General features: G+C 42.5%; 1 protein-coding gene across 1 annotated transcript in view; it reads left to right on the top strand.

Moving 5' to 3' along the window:
• MRPS6 (mitochondrial ribosomal protein S6) overlaps positions 1 to 14472 on the top strand; it is a gene marked incomplete at both ends in the record, with an annotated part of 51628 nt that overhangs the window by 23861 nt on the left and 13295 nt on the right. The window contains one exon of the mRNA XM_082014480.1: positions 9583 to 9722. Within this exon, the coding sequence (XP_081870606.1) occupies positions 9583 to 9722 (140 nt within the window). The remainder of the gene's footprint in view (positions 1 to 9582; positions 9723 to 14472) is intronic.

A 14472-nucleotide genomic window follows, 5' to 3' on the forward strand; every position in this document is an offset into this window, starting at 1 on the left:
GAGCTCGTCAGTGGCTTAGACTAGTGTGGATGGTGCTAGCGGCACACCGTAGGTCTGGCATGTTGGGGGCTTGGAATATATCCTGACACCTGACTGCTACAGTGGATGCTTTGGACAGTTGCAGGTATTTCTGCCGAGGCTGGACTACAGCTGGCACTCCGAGGCAGAAGCCTCCAACCCAGAGAATGTAAAAATTAACTGTGTTTGGCCTTCACAGCTGTGAGTCAACCAAACTAGTGTTTGTCTTCTGGCAGTGCCCCTTTCCTTTGCTGCCGTGCAGATTTCCCCCAATTACAGAGGTGTGAAAGCTCATCTGAAAAATGCTGAACGTGCCCAGAGCAATTACGCTGGAAGAATCTCTGTGGTTTCAGAGCTGCCTGCACGTGTACCAGGAGTGAGCTGTGCCCTGCGGGGAAAAGCACCAGGCTCAGTATCACGTGGCAGGCGGCTTGTGAGCTCTGGTCATGTTGCGTTCTGTTGCCAACACACCGAAGCCCTTGTCCTTCTTGAGAATACCATTGACTTTGTCCTTGAAGCATCTAGGGAAGCAAATGGTAACAGTGGTTTGATTTGTGTTCCTTCCCCAGCTTGCAGAGAAGCTAGAGAATGGAGGTGCCCTGCAGCTGAAGGAGTGATTAGCTCCGCGTTCAGGCAGCGTTTTCGTTTAACACTTGGGACAAGGGGATGCTGGGCTTCAGCTTACCTTAGAAATAGCAGCCATCACACTTGGAGCCTTTCTGTCAGTGTTTTCCAAGCTGGTGTTAAACTTTTCTATTCACCCACATACTTTAAATAAGTTGATGAGGGAAAATAATAGGGGAGCCGTACATGCATTATAAAGAGATGGAAACAAGGCTGAGTTAGAGGGGAGACATTGAAAGAAAGAGCTTATTTGAGAATAGAATTCTTAAGCAGAATTAAAATTCTTACATAAAATTAGTCTTGTCTTGAGAAATTTAATAGTATAGGTGACGTTCTTGAGAAGTAAGCTTCCAAATTTAAGTTCCAACTTAATTCTGGTTCTGGGTTGTATGTGTTATTTTTCATCCACAGCCTGTTTTCATATGAATTATGTCATATTAAACATCTTACTAAGCAAAATTGCACCACAAGACCAGAGGAGGCATAACCAGCTTTCTCAACAAAGCAGTAAACTATTAGTCATCTTTAATCTTGGAAGATGGGGAGGAAGAAAGAGCAAAACTTCTGCTCTCTGTGGTGGTAAAATCCTGAATACATCTAAAAGTACTGTCATGCACAGGATTTCTTTTTTAAACTTGTCTAAGGATGATGATGCAGACCTGGATTAGTCTAGGCTGCACAATTAAGTCTGGCTTTACATTTTGCTTATCTCAGGGCCTTCTGAAGGTGGATCCGTGAGGTTGGGCAATTGTAGTCGAAACACTTGAGGAATCCAAGGGAAAGTTTGAGAAGTCAGAAAAAGTTTCAGGTTATCTTAAAACTGGTAGCTCATTGCTTTGGGGAGAAGAATTGATGACCTGAATTGGCAAACTGCAACCACGTATCCCCTTGCAATGTGCTCAGGAAGAGGTTTACCAGTGAGAAGTAGGGAGATGGTGAAAGAAGCACTGGCTTCTTGCCTGTGGTTCCAGCTTCTGTATCACAGCATTGGAGAAGGCTTCTTTTCCTCTCACCTTCCCCTTTTTCTGCTCCTACTGTTAGCTGTTTGTTATCTTTTTGTTCTCTTCATTGGACTGTCTTCTGTTTTTCCTCTTAAACACAACAAATGTGGAAACAACAGGAATTGTATGCGAGTGTGTGTGTGTGTGCGCACGCATGCATTTCAAAGGCCAGGGAGAAAAGGTGTTTGAAATTAACTCCCTCCATGGTTTGGTGTGTTTTTTTTTTTGGGTGGTGGTTTGGTTTTTTTTTTTTGTGTGTGTGTGTGTGTGTTTTTTTTTTTTTCCTTTCCACTCGATTATTTAAGCTTAATGATTATATAAAGTAAACTTGATGAAATATATTCACATCTAAAAGTCATGAGAGTAGCAAAACTTGTAGTTTCTGGTAAGCTTGGTCTTAGCAGGTTTCTGATAAGTAGACTTTAGCTGACTGGGAGTGTTACATTGAAGTCCATATTATAATTTATTGTGGTTAAGAAGAGAGTAAGTTTTGAAATGCGGTTTTAAGGAAGGTGTTTAGTTGATTCTGAAGTTGTGGCCAATTGTTACGTTAACTGTTTTTGGTAAGAAACCCTTGAAATGGCCCTGAATTGTGGAGGATTCAGTTGCTGTTTACTTCAGACTTACAAGACACCTTCTAGAGTTCTTCTGAGAAATTAGCAAGGGTATCAACTCTCTAAAATGAATTAAATTCAGCAAAGTTCAGTATTGAGACTGATGTGTTTAACTGTGACTTGGTATTTATAGGGTACTTCTATTGCTTAGGTTTTAGTTCAGTTTCTTCAATAATTTCCTTTGATCTTAAATGTTGAGTTAAAAAAGAGGTATATTGTGGAATTTAGATTCTTTGAAGAAGAAAGGTAGATTTTGAATCAGAAGAGACAGTAGCATCACTTTGACTTTAAAAGTTGCTGCTTCCTCTGCATCCAGGTCCCTAGGCTTCATATTCGCATCAGGTGAAGTTGTTAGTTCCTTAGCTTATACCCCATTAAAATGCTAATTAAAGATCTGTTTTGAGGATTGGGTGTTATTTTTAATTCAGACTGAGTCAATTTTGATCACTCCTCCAAACTTATTTTTGGTGACTTTCCTGCTATAATTTTCCCGCTATTTGCCAAATCCGTTTCTAGAATAGTATCACGCCTTTTTGTTCAATCTGTGTTTGATGGAAATACGAAATGGTTACCATGTTCAGGAGCACCTGGGTTTCTCCCATTTGCTCCTTATTCTATGTTGAGAAAATTGTACTGTCATAGTTACAGAAACCTATGTCCCTACCTAGTGCTGCCCTATGTCCAACTTTCCCTAGACCGATCCCTCCCCATCCCTGCTCGGGTCTGGACTTCCAGGCGGATGCCCTCCCATTTTTGTTGCTCAGTTTCCGGACATCCTGATTGCACTCATCGATCACATGCAGGCCATTTTTAGCAGGGGTGCAGGACATCTTCTGTTTGCTTGATCTACCGTTTTTATCTTTATTTTGATCTTTTCTGAATAGTACATATCCCTCAGTGGTTGTACCCTGCTTAGGACTGTATTATGTTCTGTGCTGTTTATGCTTTTATAGTAATTGCAACTTTGCATCTTGTACCAGGAGTTCAAGTGTGTTCCCTAGGCAGATAAAGAACAACCCTGCCACCAGCTGTGTTGTATGCCTGGCTGTGGTTTTTACTAATATTAGCACTAATTTTTTCTTTGCTGTCCGTTCTTAATCTGCTGATTATTTTTTCATCTGTTTGCTGTGTCTTCTTGTGTACTAAAACAGGGTGTGACAATTAAATGACTCTTTCCAGCTTCCCCTTGTTTCTCATTGCAAAGCTCTTCTTTCTTATGCCAGTGTTTATCTTGGCTAGTTCACAAATCTGTGTGTGGTTTTTTTATCATTTTCACTAATAAATTTCTAGTGGTAGTAAATGACAGTAAGGAGTTGTTTTGTTCCCTAGTTTTGCTGCTTGTGAATTGCAGCTTTCTTCTAAACATAGATTTTGCATTCTTTGATTTCCACCTCAGTAAATAATCTCAGAACAACCTTTTGTAACTGTTTAACAACCAAAAAAAAGACATAATTTTATCCTACTGCTACAACATTGAAGGGATAATCCAGCTAATTATGATGGATTTCTTTCTGTTTATAATTTAAGATGTGCCCACTGACTTTAAAGGCTTCCTGTTGAATGAAATAAGTGGCCAGAAGAATTCGAGTACAGTCTTATCCCTAAAACTTAAGTATTTGGTGTGTGCTTCCTTTTCTCCCTCTAAAGACTCTTTGTGGAGGAGCTGTGGTGGCTTGAGAAGGCTTCTTTTTCAGACAGTTCTGTTTTTTCTTTCTCTTTGACTTGCTGTCCTCTCTTGAGCTCTCTCTGACCAGCTAACGAGATGGCAAATTGAGCAGTGGTGTGGAGTCTTTTCACATGGCTCTAGTTCCAGCTGTGTCGTCGTCCTTCCCTTTAGGATTGGGTGGGTGGCTCCTTGTTTTTTAGGGGACACCAGCGTTACAAAAGCTTTATTTCAAGCACTTGCCATGTTTCTGGTCTGTCTTCTTTGCAGCTTCATGGCGATGAGCTCATGTCTTTTGGCCTCTGGTAGAACAGAAGATACTTTGCTGTCAGTATTCCCCATTTTTTTCTGTTCACCTATTTTTAATACACTTGCTGGTTGCCATGTGAGTTCTGTATGACTGATAAAAACCTTGCTATGGCTTTTACTCACACTGGTGGTATATAACTTCCCTTCAAAAAGAGCTTGGTGCTGTGTTGCAGTACTTGCTGGTTATTACTGTGCATTTGTGGCTTTGATACTGGGCGGTAATTGATGGGGCACCCCAGTCCATTTCCATTTGCCCAGTCTCGTGATGCTGAAGAAGGCTGAGCATTAAACAGCTTTCTGCTCGCTGGGGTGATGAAAGACTGGCGAGGAGAAGGGGAGAAGCCAGAGGTATGGAGGAAGTGCTTAGGGCATGGTGTTCAGCTGTGTTTGCGTGGCACCCGGGGCTATGTATAACTTTATGGAAGTAGTGGAGTTTTAAATACACTGAACGAGACTCTTCGTGGAAAGGTGCCCAATGATCTCAGTGCATGTAGTTCCTGCAGCATCGGCAGCAGCTGTGCAGTGCAGCCACCTGGTAAACATGGCTACAGCGATCCTCATCTGTGGAGAAAGCCAATGATACACAGAATGTTTTGTAATGTACTTCTGTTATGATTGTTTTGCCCGGCAGATACAGGGTTGACATGCTAGTTAACATGTTTCTTCTGGGCAGCTCTAAGTTTAAAAAATGTGGGAGGAGTGTGGAATTTTGATTTGTAGACAACAGTCCTTTAGTTACTTCTTCCAGGGGCAGTTTTCCAAGGAAAAGCCCTTGGACAGTCTGCAGTGACTTCCCTCCTTTTCCTTCCACAGCTTGGTTGCGTCGGTAGGGTTGTACCTTTCTGAGAACAAGGTAACTACTTGTGGCCAAATGATAGCGAACCAAATTCACTAACAAAGTTCGCCAAATTCGCTAAGGGTGAAGCCAGCTGAAAGGGCTTTGGCTTGACTATGCCTGCTGGAGGGGGAACCAGAGCTCGAATTACGTACCAGCGCTTACAAGTTCTTGCTAGCACTTCTTGCTCTCCACCATGGATATCCTGGCACCAGCTTCCATTTTCTCCTTTTCTGTCCCCCATCTTTGCTTCCCCACATCTGTGGTATTGGAATTAGTGCTGGCTGTTCAGGAAAAAATGTTGTGGCTCCTGGGTTGGGAGCCAGGCAATACCATTTCCTATGTCCTCAACTGGTCTGGCTCTGAAGCAAACCAAGGAACCTGTGTCTGTGGACATTATGGTTAGCAAAGGCTAGCCTATATATAGTTTGGTTGATTGCTTTAGGCAAGCTATGATAAACCATGATCTTTTTTGGAGTGGAAGAATGAGAGGGATTACAGTGACAAGCTTTCAAAACCAACAGTTAGTTTATGTTTTCCAAGTATGTCCACAAGTGGGGAGGTTGCAAAAATGCGTAATATTTTACAATCCTTAATGTAGAAATCTGTGGCTTTCTTTTCTTGTTCGTTTTGTTTTGTTTTTAAATACATGGGACTTGATCTTAGGCTTCATTGTGTTTAGAAACTGCACATCATGTTGGACATGCAGCCATTTGGGGAATGTGCTGATCTGTTGGCATGTATGAAAGAGACAAAAAGCTTATGTGTCATTTGAGGGTATGAGGGATCTAGAGGAGTAAGCTTACCCAATAACCTTTAAGTTAAACCTGCACAGTTATTAAGAAGGGTACGTCAGATAATTCCACCGCTGGACATACAGCTGTTCGTCTAAAGGTCTCAATCAATTAAGATCTCTTTCGAACAGAGCTCTGTTTATGGATCAGCATTTTTTTATGCAAGTAGCAACCGTAAACTTAACAGCATTTTTATTCATTGACCTGACAGATTTCTCCTGTGATAATTGTCTGAGCACCATGGGGGCTTCAGCAACCTAACCACACACAGCAGGCACAGTGGGAGAAGACTTGAATGGCAGATCCTATTGCTTTCCAAGAGTGTATTTTCGAGCTTAGGGTTGGAAGCACTACAGGTGCGCTGCAGTGCACAAAATATTAAAGCCGTTAGGTTAGCTGCCCTTTCTCTCATTTCCCTTACTAGTGTGGGTAAGTAAAATCCTAATGGTCGGTGTCAGATTCTTGTTTAAAAGGTAAAACCTTCTAGATAGTAGTGCGTACCTTGGTGCCTGCTTCACAAACTCAATTGTTCTTGTTTTTTTCTCTTCTTTCTTGAAGCCAGATTTCTGGTATGGTTCTTACAGCATTAAACTATGGATATTACTAGCAGCTCTGTTACCCTCGTTTTTGGCTTGTCTGTGTGAAGTTGCTGCTTCACAACAAATGAGGGTGTCTCACCAGTAGCTCCTGATTTAGGTGGGTTTGAGTGCTGAGATCCTGCATGGATGGAAGCAGCATAAAACCTACCTAGAGCTAGGCCAGCTTCTCTCGCCTTTGTGCTGTGTAAGTCAAGCTGAACCAGCCATAAGGAGCTTGGGTAGAAATTCTTCATGGGGAAAGTCTTAAGAAAAGAGCCTCTGCTCCCTTCTTTCCCCTTGTGTTTTGGCATTTGTGGAGTGTGGAGGACAGGGTCAAGGAAAGCAGAGCTGCTGCTTTTCTCTGGCTGTTACCAATGTTTCTCCAATAGCAGAAGTTTGAAAGAACACTTTCCACTTTGGCAAAACAACATGTGGGTGTGATGCAGAGTAGGAGATTTATTCTGTGCCCTCTCCAAGTTGCTAGCATTATTGTGAAGACCCTACTTAATCTCCTTACTTGGCTTTTCTTGATTCTGTTCCTCATCTTCAGTCCTGTCAGCTCAGCCGACAGATTTCACAGTCACCCTTCCCTCTCTTTGAGTACTGTTCAAAGTACTGAGGGAGTAACATGCCATGGCTGCTGCTTCCCAGTTCTTCTCTGATAGTATTTGCTTGTCCTTCTCCTTGGATTTGTGGAGAGATAGAGGACTGCATGTGACTGCTAGGTGGTAGTTGTCAGACATATTAGAGGCTGAAAACACAAAATATGAGCATATAGAGAAGACTAAGAATCCAGTCTTGAAGAAAATCCTTGTGTTGATGGGATACTCTCTAGTATGCAGAAGTATTTGAGAGACAAGAGATAGATTTAAAGGGGAGAATGAAAGTATTAACATGGTCAGCATCAACAGCTGGTCAGCATCATCATCTGTAGCGTTGACATGCGAGTGCCTACGTGAGTTTACAGAATTGGTTTTATGCCATTTTTCTAGCACAAGGCTGTATAGCTGTGGCCTGCCTGTCCACCTGTCAGTCTCTCCTTTATAAGTTTGGAACATACTGGTTTTGTTCCAGGTAAGCTTGAACGAGTTTTGGAAATCTCAGAAATTCAGGCTCCTGTAGCATTTGTGGGAATGGCTTGCTTTGTGACAAGAGACCAAAAAGAGTTGTAAGGAGACCCAATAAATTCTGCAAACATTTTGGGGAAGGAGGATCTAAGCATGAAAGGTGCTTACTTGAAAATCTAATGAGTCATAATGGAAGCAGCCATCCTAAGTCAACTGAAAAATAGTGTTATTCCTGATTTTGAGCTAAAATATTATTTAAATTAATATAGTATTATCCATAAGATCTCTTAATCCCTTCATCCTAACTTTTCACACTGTGACAAGAGATACCTTTAGTATTTTGTCTCTTGTGAGAAATAATAGTTTTAACGCATAGAAGAACTTTGGCAACAGGGTAGCAACATTTCTTCGTGTGTGAACATACTTCTCTGGTCCCTGTAATTGTTTTACAGCACAATCTAAACATATATTGGAAAAAAAAGGTCCAGGCCTTTTTGCTGACCTTATAACTGTTTAGGCTCTTTGAGTTGAAAATAAATTTCCCAAACAGTTTGTGCAGACGGAGAGAAGGGGATAAAATTTCTGATTGATAGTGAGGAGCAGCAGGTGTGATCCCGTGATTGACTCTTGACTGCCACAGGGCAGTTTGCCCATGGAAACAAGAAAATGTACTTCAGGTCTTTCAAAGAGCAGTCAACGCTGCAAAACTTTATATGTTGAACATCTCTGTTCTGCATTTGGAGGCTCTTTCAGATCACCTTGTATCCTCAGAAAAATGAAGGAAAAATTGCACACGCCAGAGGGCTGCACTGCATGTCATGAGATTCTGGTACTACCTTTTTCCACCAATTTCCGTTTAGGGATCTGGACATTAAAAAACCCTTTTTTGTAGTCAAGGTGTACATCTCTACCTTAGACTTAGGAAACTAACTTTCAGTTGTCTTATACATAAGGAGATTGAAGGCTCACACAAGTTTTCTTATGGCTGAGAAGGGACAGTGAAATTGTTATGGTCGTCTGATTTAACAAAATAAAACCTGAATACAGCTGAAAATCAGCTTTTTCATTGCTTTTCTATTTACAGCTGTTGCTAACTCACTGGATAAGTAGACTTGGGAATAGATCTTGATGTGAAACGTTGTGAGGAATGCAGAAGAAAGCTATAAGTTTGGTTTGTGTTCAGTTGGACATCCATTTAGTTTCCTTTCTCTGTAGGAGATCTATTTCTTAAAATACTTCTTGTTGCTGAGAGTGTGTAAGTTTGCAGTTGTTTTCAAAACATTCTAATTTGTACTTTATTAACATTTTATAGATATTGTCGAGTGTCATTACTGAAATGATTCAGCACTCTAAAGAGCCCTGATAGGCAGTGAGCAAGAAAACGTTGCATCTGTTTTACCTACTGTTTTTTGGCTGCCTGTCCCTCAAACTTGTTTTTCTAAGGAGTGAAATCTCTGCATGTTAGACTAATTACTGCATGTCAGTTCCTTAACTCTTAAAAAGGCTTGGGTGTCGGCTGTGCAAAAGTAATGAGATATGCAGTGATTTAGCCAAGGGGCCAAATATCTATTACGCACGTGCAGTTGAAATGACCATATAAAATGAATGCGGTGCTAATTGTTGTCTCTGTAGCAAGCCACAGATTAGTGTTCCCCCCACACTGTTCACTTTAAATGTTGCAGTGAACAGTATTATAATGAGCATCGATGGTCCAGGCACCTTAAAACTGTTGCCAGTTCATAATGGCTCTTTGCCACATATATTTACTTACACCTGTGCAAGGGTCAGCCAAAGTGATACCAGGTGAGTTAAATCCATTAACTATTTCCTTTTTCCTGTTGTTGTTGGGGCCTGACTTCAGAATTTGTTGCCATAATTCACAGAGGAATTGGCTGTTTGTTCTTAAAAATCTTCTTCCTTAGGAGGAGGTCTGTTTCTGCTTCCACTTTGCCCTCTCAGGTTACAGAATGATCTCGTCCAGTGCTGAGCCGTGCAAGCACAGGTGTCCCCACTAATCACAGAATAAGAATAAACAGATTTGTGTACATTTCCCGCTTTCTTTTCTTTTTTCTTTTAAAGCCTGAGACTGCAGCTGTGCTGAAGCGCACTGTTGAGGCTCTTATGGAGAGAGGAGCCATTGTGAGGAACCTAGAAAACCTGGGAGAAAAGTCTCTGCCTTACAAAATCTCCAAGCACAAGGAGCGCCACAGAAGAGGAGGGTATGCGTGATGTGTTTTTTCCTTAAAATCCTTTAAGTGCTCCTTTAAAAAGTACATAAGTAACTCTCATTGTCTGGTCTTCCTTGTGCTTTTTGGGAGTACACTTGTACTGTCTGTGATCTCGGTAAGGTGCTGCGTGGCTGTTTGTGCGTGGGTGTTCTGCTTCTAGTGTTTTGCGTCTTTTGTTCTGTGTGGTGTCAGCTTTTTGTCGTCGTGTAACAAGTAGCCCGAGTCCCGCAGAACTACTTTCCCCAATATACACAATGTTATTTTGTTATGCCATTTTTACATAACTATTTTCCAAGCCAGTCAGGCTGTTTACTGATAAAAGCCACACTTAATCTGCTGGCTGCTAATTGGCAGGATTGATTCTTTTTCTCTAATGCATCTGAACTAAATGTTAATTACCATGTGTACCCCGTAAGACTTGCTTGTGTTTCTGATACAGCTTTGGTTAAGGAGGTTAAAGACGACCGTGTGGTTTACGGGAAGTACGATAAATGCAAGTGAAGCTGTGAAGCGGCATCTTGGATGTGCGCAGGTGGAAGGTGCTGCGGCTCGTGCCCCCCGCTCGCTTATGCCGGCGTGTTGTTGCTCCTCGAGGCTACCTCCGAAATGGATGCTGGCTCTCGCAAGGACTGAGGAATGTTGCTAGGCAACGCGCACTGCGGCGGGGCTGCCTGCGGTAATCAAAATAACAATTGGTGACACGCTCCTCCTAGTCCCTGTAATGCACCTGTGGGTAATCATCGGCTGGGTGGCCAACCTGCCTATCTGCCCTCCTCCTGGAGGGGCGTTTGGCACTGGGGAAGGCGAGGTGACTCCAGCGGTGCACCTTTTATGAAGCCCTTCTTGGATCATCTTCCCCAGGGGTGACTCACGGTTTCGCTCCCTCTTCTGAGGACCTCTTCATTCTCCTGCGAAGTGTCAGGAGTGGTGACAGCTGCCAGTTAAAGCAGACTGACAGAAAGGGTGGGGGAGGAAATCTCCACCACGTGCCTGTTACTTAACTGAAAGCAATGGCGTTGTGGCCGTGACTGTTTTGCACTCCTGCTCTGCAGTGTCCTTCACAACATGGCTTGATCCTGCCAGTTTTGCATTTTAGGATGAAGTCTTGAAGCCTACCCATGGGAGCTAATCAAAGCCTTGTCTCAAGACATAATTACTAATTACCTCATCCTTCTGTTGGAACTGAAGCATTTTATAAACATTCAAGTCTTTCCCGACTGGTTCAGCAGAACAAGGAGCTGGTGTTACTCTCTTTGTATAGGTGGGGAGCCAAGGCAGAAGGAGTAAGTTCCACTAATTTTGGATGCTGAAGTTGCGACTTTTATCTTCTAAATTTTCATTTTCTAGAGTACTTAGCACTCTGACATTTCACCACTTCGGATGACAGTTTCTGCGTGGCTTGGGTGGCAGTACTTCTGCAGAGCAGGTCTTGGGTTCTTGGGTTCTTCACCCAGGACAGGAGAAGACAGTAACCAACAACACAAGAACTATGTAGCAGAGGTGAATAGAAGCTGTTTCTACCAGCTTCAGATATGTAAACTAGCTTAACTCATCTATTGTAACAGATTACCTACTTAATAAACAGGACGAGGGGGTCTGTGGACTACAACCCTTTTCTTTGCAGAGTGCTCAGAGCAGATATATTTTGTGTTCTGAATGAGGCAAGGGTTGTAGTAGCAAATAATTGTGATCATATCTTGAAACATGGGCAGGAAAACATCAAATTAATGTCACCATTGCACCTCCACCTCTCAGTTCAAGTGTCTAAATATTCAGTCATTCTGCTTGCCCTAGATTTGGATCCTCTTATTTGACAGTTACGTCCCCTAAATTGCTTGGCTTCTTGAAAGGGAGAAATGATTGAGAGAGGGTACTACAGGAAATAGGGGTTTTTTGTGTGCTTTTAATTGAAGAACTCAAATTCAGGAGACACGAGATATTACAAGGGGAAGCAGCAGGCAGTTGCAGTACCTGGTAATGTGGGAGAATTGTATTTCTCTAGATTTTGCTGAGGAGATTGCAGTTCAGTATACAGGTGTGGTGGATTCCTGGTATACCATCCAATATTTTTTATGGTCTGGAGAATAAGTTAGGATATTAAACATAATCTAGGAATAGGAAGTGAAAGTCAGTTCTTGATCCACCTTATAAAATCAGTCTGTTCTTCTTTACAGCATCTGTGAAAAAGTAATCTTTTTTTTTTAACAGGGCAAAGTTAAAAAGGAAGAAAAAAAAGGCTTTTTAAGATACCTTACTAAGCTGGATATATGCCTGTACTTACTAAGAAATCCTAAGGTCTGTTCTCCTTCATAGCCAATTTTTAATTCTGTCTACGTACCCTTTCTTAAGCAAGTTGGTGTAGAGTGGTGTATTAAGTAGGACAGAGTATGTCACCTTTTCCTTAGTCTGAGCTTTTTCTGAAGCAACTGAAAGGGCTTCTGTGAGATATGATACTGTGTGTTTGCAGACGGCAGAGTGTTTAATCTTTCAAAGCTTTTTCATTTTGGGTTGTTTTTATTTTAGTTTAGTTTTAGTTTTGTGATTCTTAGCAGAGTTTCAGCTAGTTTATTTTCCAGTAGTATTTAGATGGTTGGAGACATAGGATGTGCACTGAATCTGTTACTTCTTTGGACTTCTTGGCTGGGGAATTGTATGAAAATTAGTGGAACACGATATTCGTAGTAACAAATTGTATGAAAATTAGTGCAATACAATAGTCATAGCATGGATCACAGCTTAATTGCATGTCTCTTGGAGACAGCTCTTGTTCGTGCAGCGGTCACTAGAACCGTCGTCACTGAGAATGACGGAATTGATGGCATGGAATCCCTCCACCTGCATGGGATGCTTGCCTGAAAACCCAAACAAACGAAATACATCTTCTTCACCAGCATAGTGAGCCTAGCATTGCTCCCTTACGAAACTCCCAGGGCTATCCAGGCTGTGTCTCTTAACTTCAAATCAAGAGCTATCAGTAGGGCAGCACCACCTATTTGCAGCTCAGCTGAAGCATGCTCTGTGGCATGCCTAGTAGTCATCCTTCTCCCAGATTTTTGCTGTACGTTTTCTTCATTTAGTTAATTCCATTTTTAACTGCAATTCAAGTCAGTATATACAGCATTTCATAAAACTTGAGTGACTGACAGCGAAAGGACGCATAAGTGCGATGTGCACAGCAAAGCTACTGCTGGACTTAGCCAGGTTTTGGTAATGTCTTTAGTGAACAGTAAAGAATTAAACTGGAAAATATGTATTCATAGGTCTGCATTGTGGTTTAACCCATCAGATTACTGCATAAACTATGTCCTGTTTAATTTCTTCAAAGGCTCGTTGTTGCTCAAGGCCTCATTTGAAATCATTCTTCTTCCAGGTCACTTGATAAAGAGGGCTTACAATCAGACTGTAATTTGGAATATGCATTCTCTGAAAACCCACAACATCTGAGAAAGCTTGTGTTTCCTTTTTGCTACTTATTGGGGACATAGTTGTTATTTTGTTGATCACATCTAATGGTGACATCCATACGATGACATCATCAATGTATTGCAGGTGTTCCAGAGCCTCACCCTATTCCAGTGCAGTCTGGATCAGTCCATGGCAAATGGTAGGGCTGTTTCTACCCCTGGGGCAGTCGATTCCAGGTGGACTGGACGCCTCCCCAAGAGAAAGCGAACTGTGACCTGCACTCTGCAATCAGTCTCTCTGATTGAGAAAAATGTGTTGGCGATATCAATGGTGGCGTACCACTTGGCTGTCTTTGACTCCAGTTTGTGTTGAAGTTCTAGCATGTCCGGCACGGCAGCACTCAGCAGTGGTGTGACTTAATTCGGGCCACAATAGTCTACTGTCAGTCTCCACTCTCCGTTAGACTTTTGCATATGGGGCTGTTAAAGGGTGAGCGAGTCTTGCTGATCACTCCCTGGCTCTCCAGCTGACAAATCAGCTCATGGATGGGTATCAGGGAATCTCGGTTGGTGTGATATTGCTGATGGTGAACTGTTGTGGTACTGATCAGCACCCGTTGTTCTTTGACCCTCAGCAACCCCACAACAGAAGGGTCCTCCAAGAGACCAGGCAAGGTAGACAGCTGTTTAATTTCCTCCGTCTCCAAGGCAGCTATACCAAAAGCCCACTGGTACCTTTTTGGGTCCTTAAAATACGTTCTCCTGAGGTAGTCTATGCCCAGGATGCACGGAGCCTCTGGGCCAGTCACAGTGGGGTGCTTTTGCCACTGATTCCCAGTTAGGCTGACTTTGGCCTCCAGTACAGTCAGCTGTTGGGATCCCCCTGTCGCTCCAGAAATACAGATGGGTTCTGCCCCTTCATAGCTTGATGGCATTAGGGTACACTGTGCACCAGTGTCCACTAGAGCCTTCCCCACAGTCCAATAAACCTAGTTGTCCCGTTCCTCCTCCTGGCTGGAGGCAGGGCCCCTCTAGTCCTGGTCATAGTATTTGCTACTCACTTCTTGTAAATATAAATCAGAAGTCCCTTTGTTAGGCTTGGAAGTAGGCAGCTCTTCTACTCTGTCTGGGGAACTGCTCACTGGAAACTGGAGCAGCAGTTTTCCTGGAAGAACCTCCTTCTGTGATTGTTTTTACTTACAACTCATGTACCTGTGCCTGTATGGTCAAGGTAGGTTTTCCATCCCACTTCCTCATGTCCTCTCAATGGTCACACAGGTAAAACCACAGGTGGCCCACTATATTCTCTCTCTTGAGCAGAGGAACGCTTACTCCAA

Source organism: Phaethon aethereus, assembly GCF_964289735.1.
Source record: "Phaethon aethereus genome assembly, chromosome: 1".
Lineage (NCBI taxonomy): Eukaryota > Metazoa > Chordata > Aves > Phaethontiformes > Phaethontidae > Phaethon > Phaethon aethereus.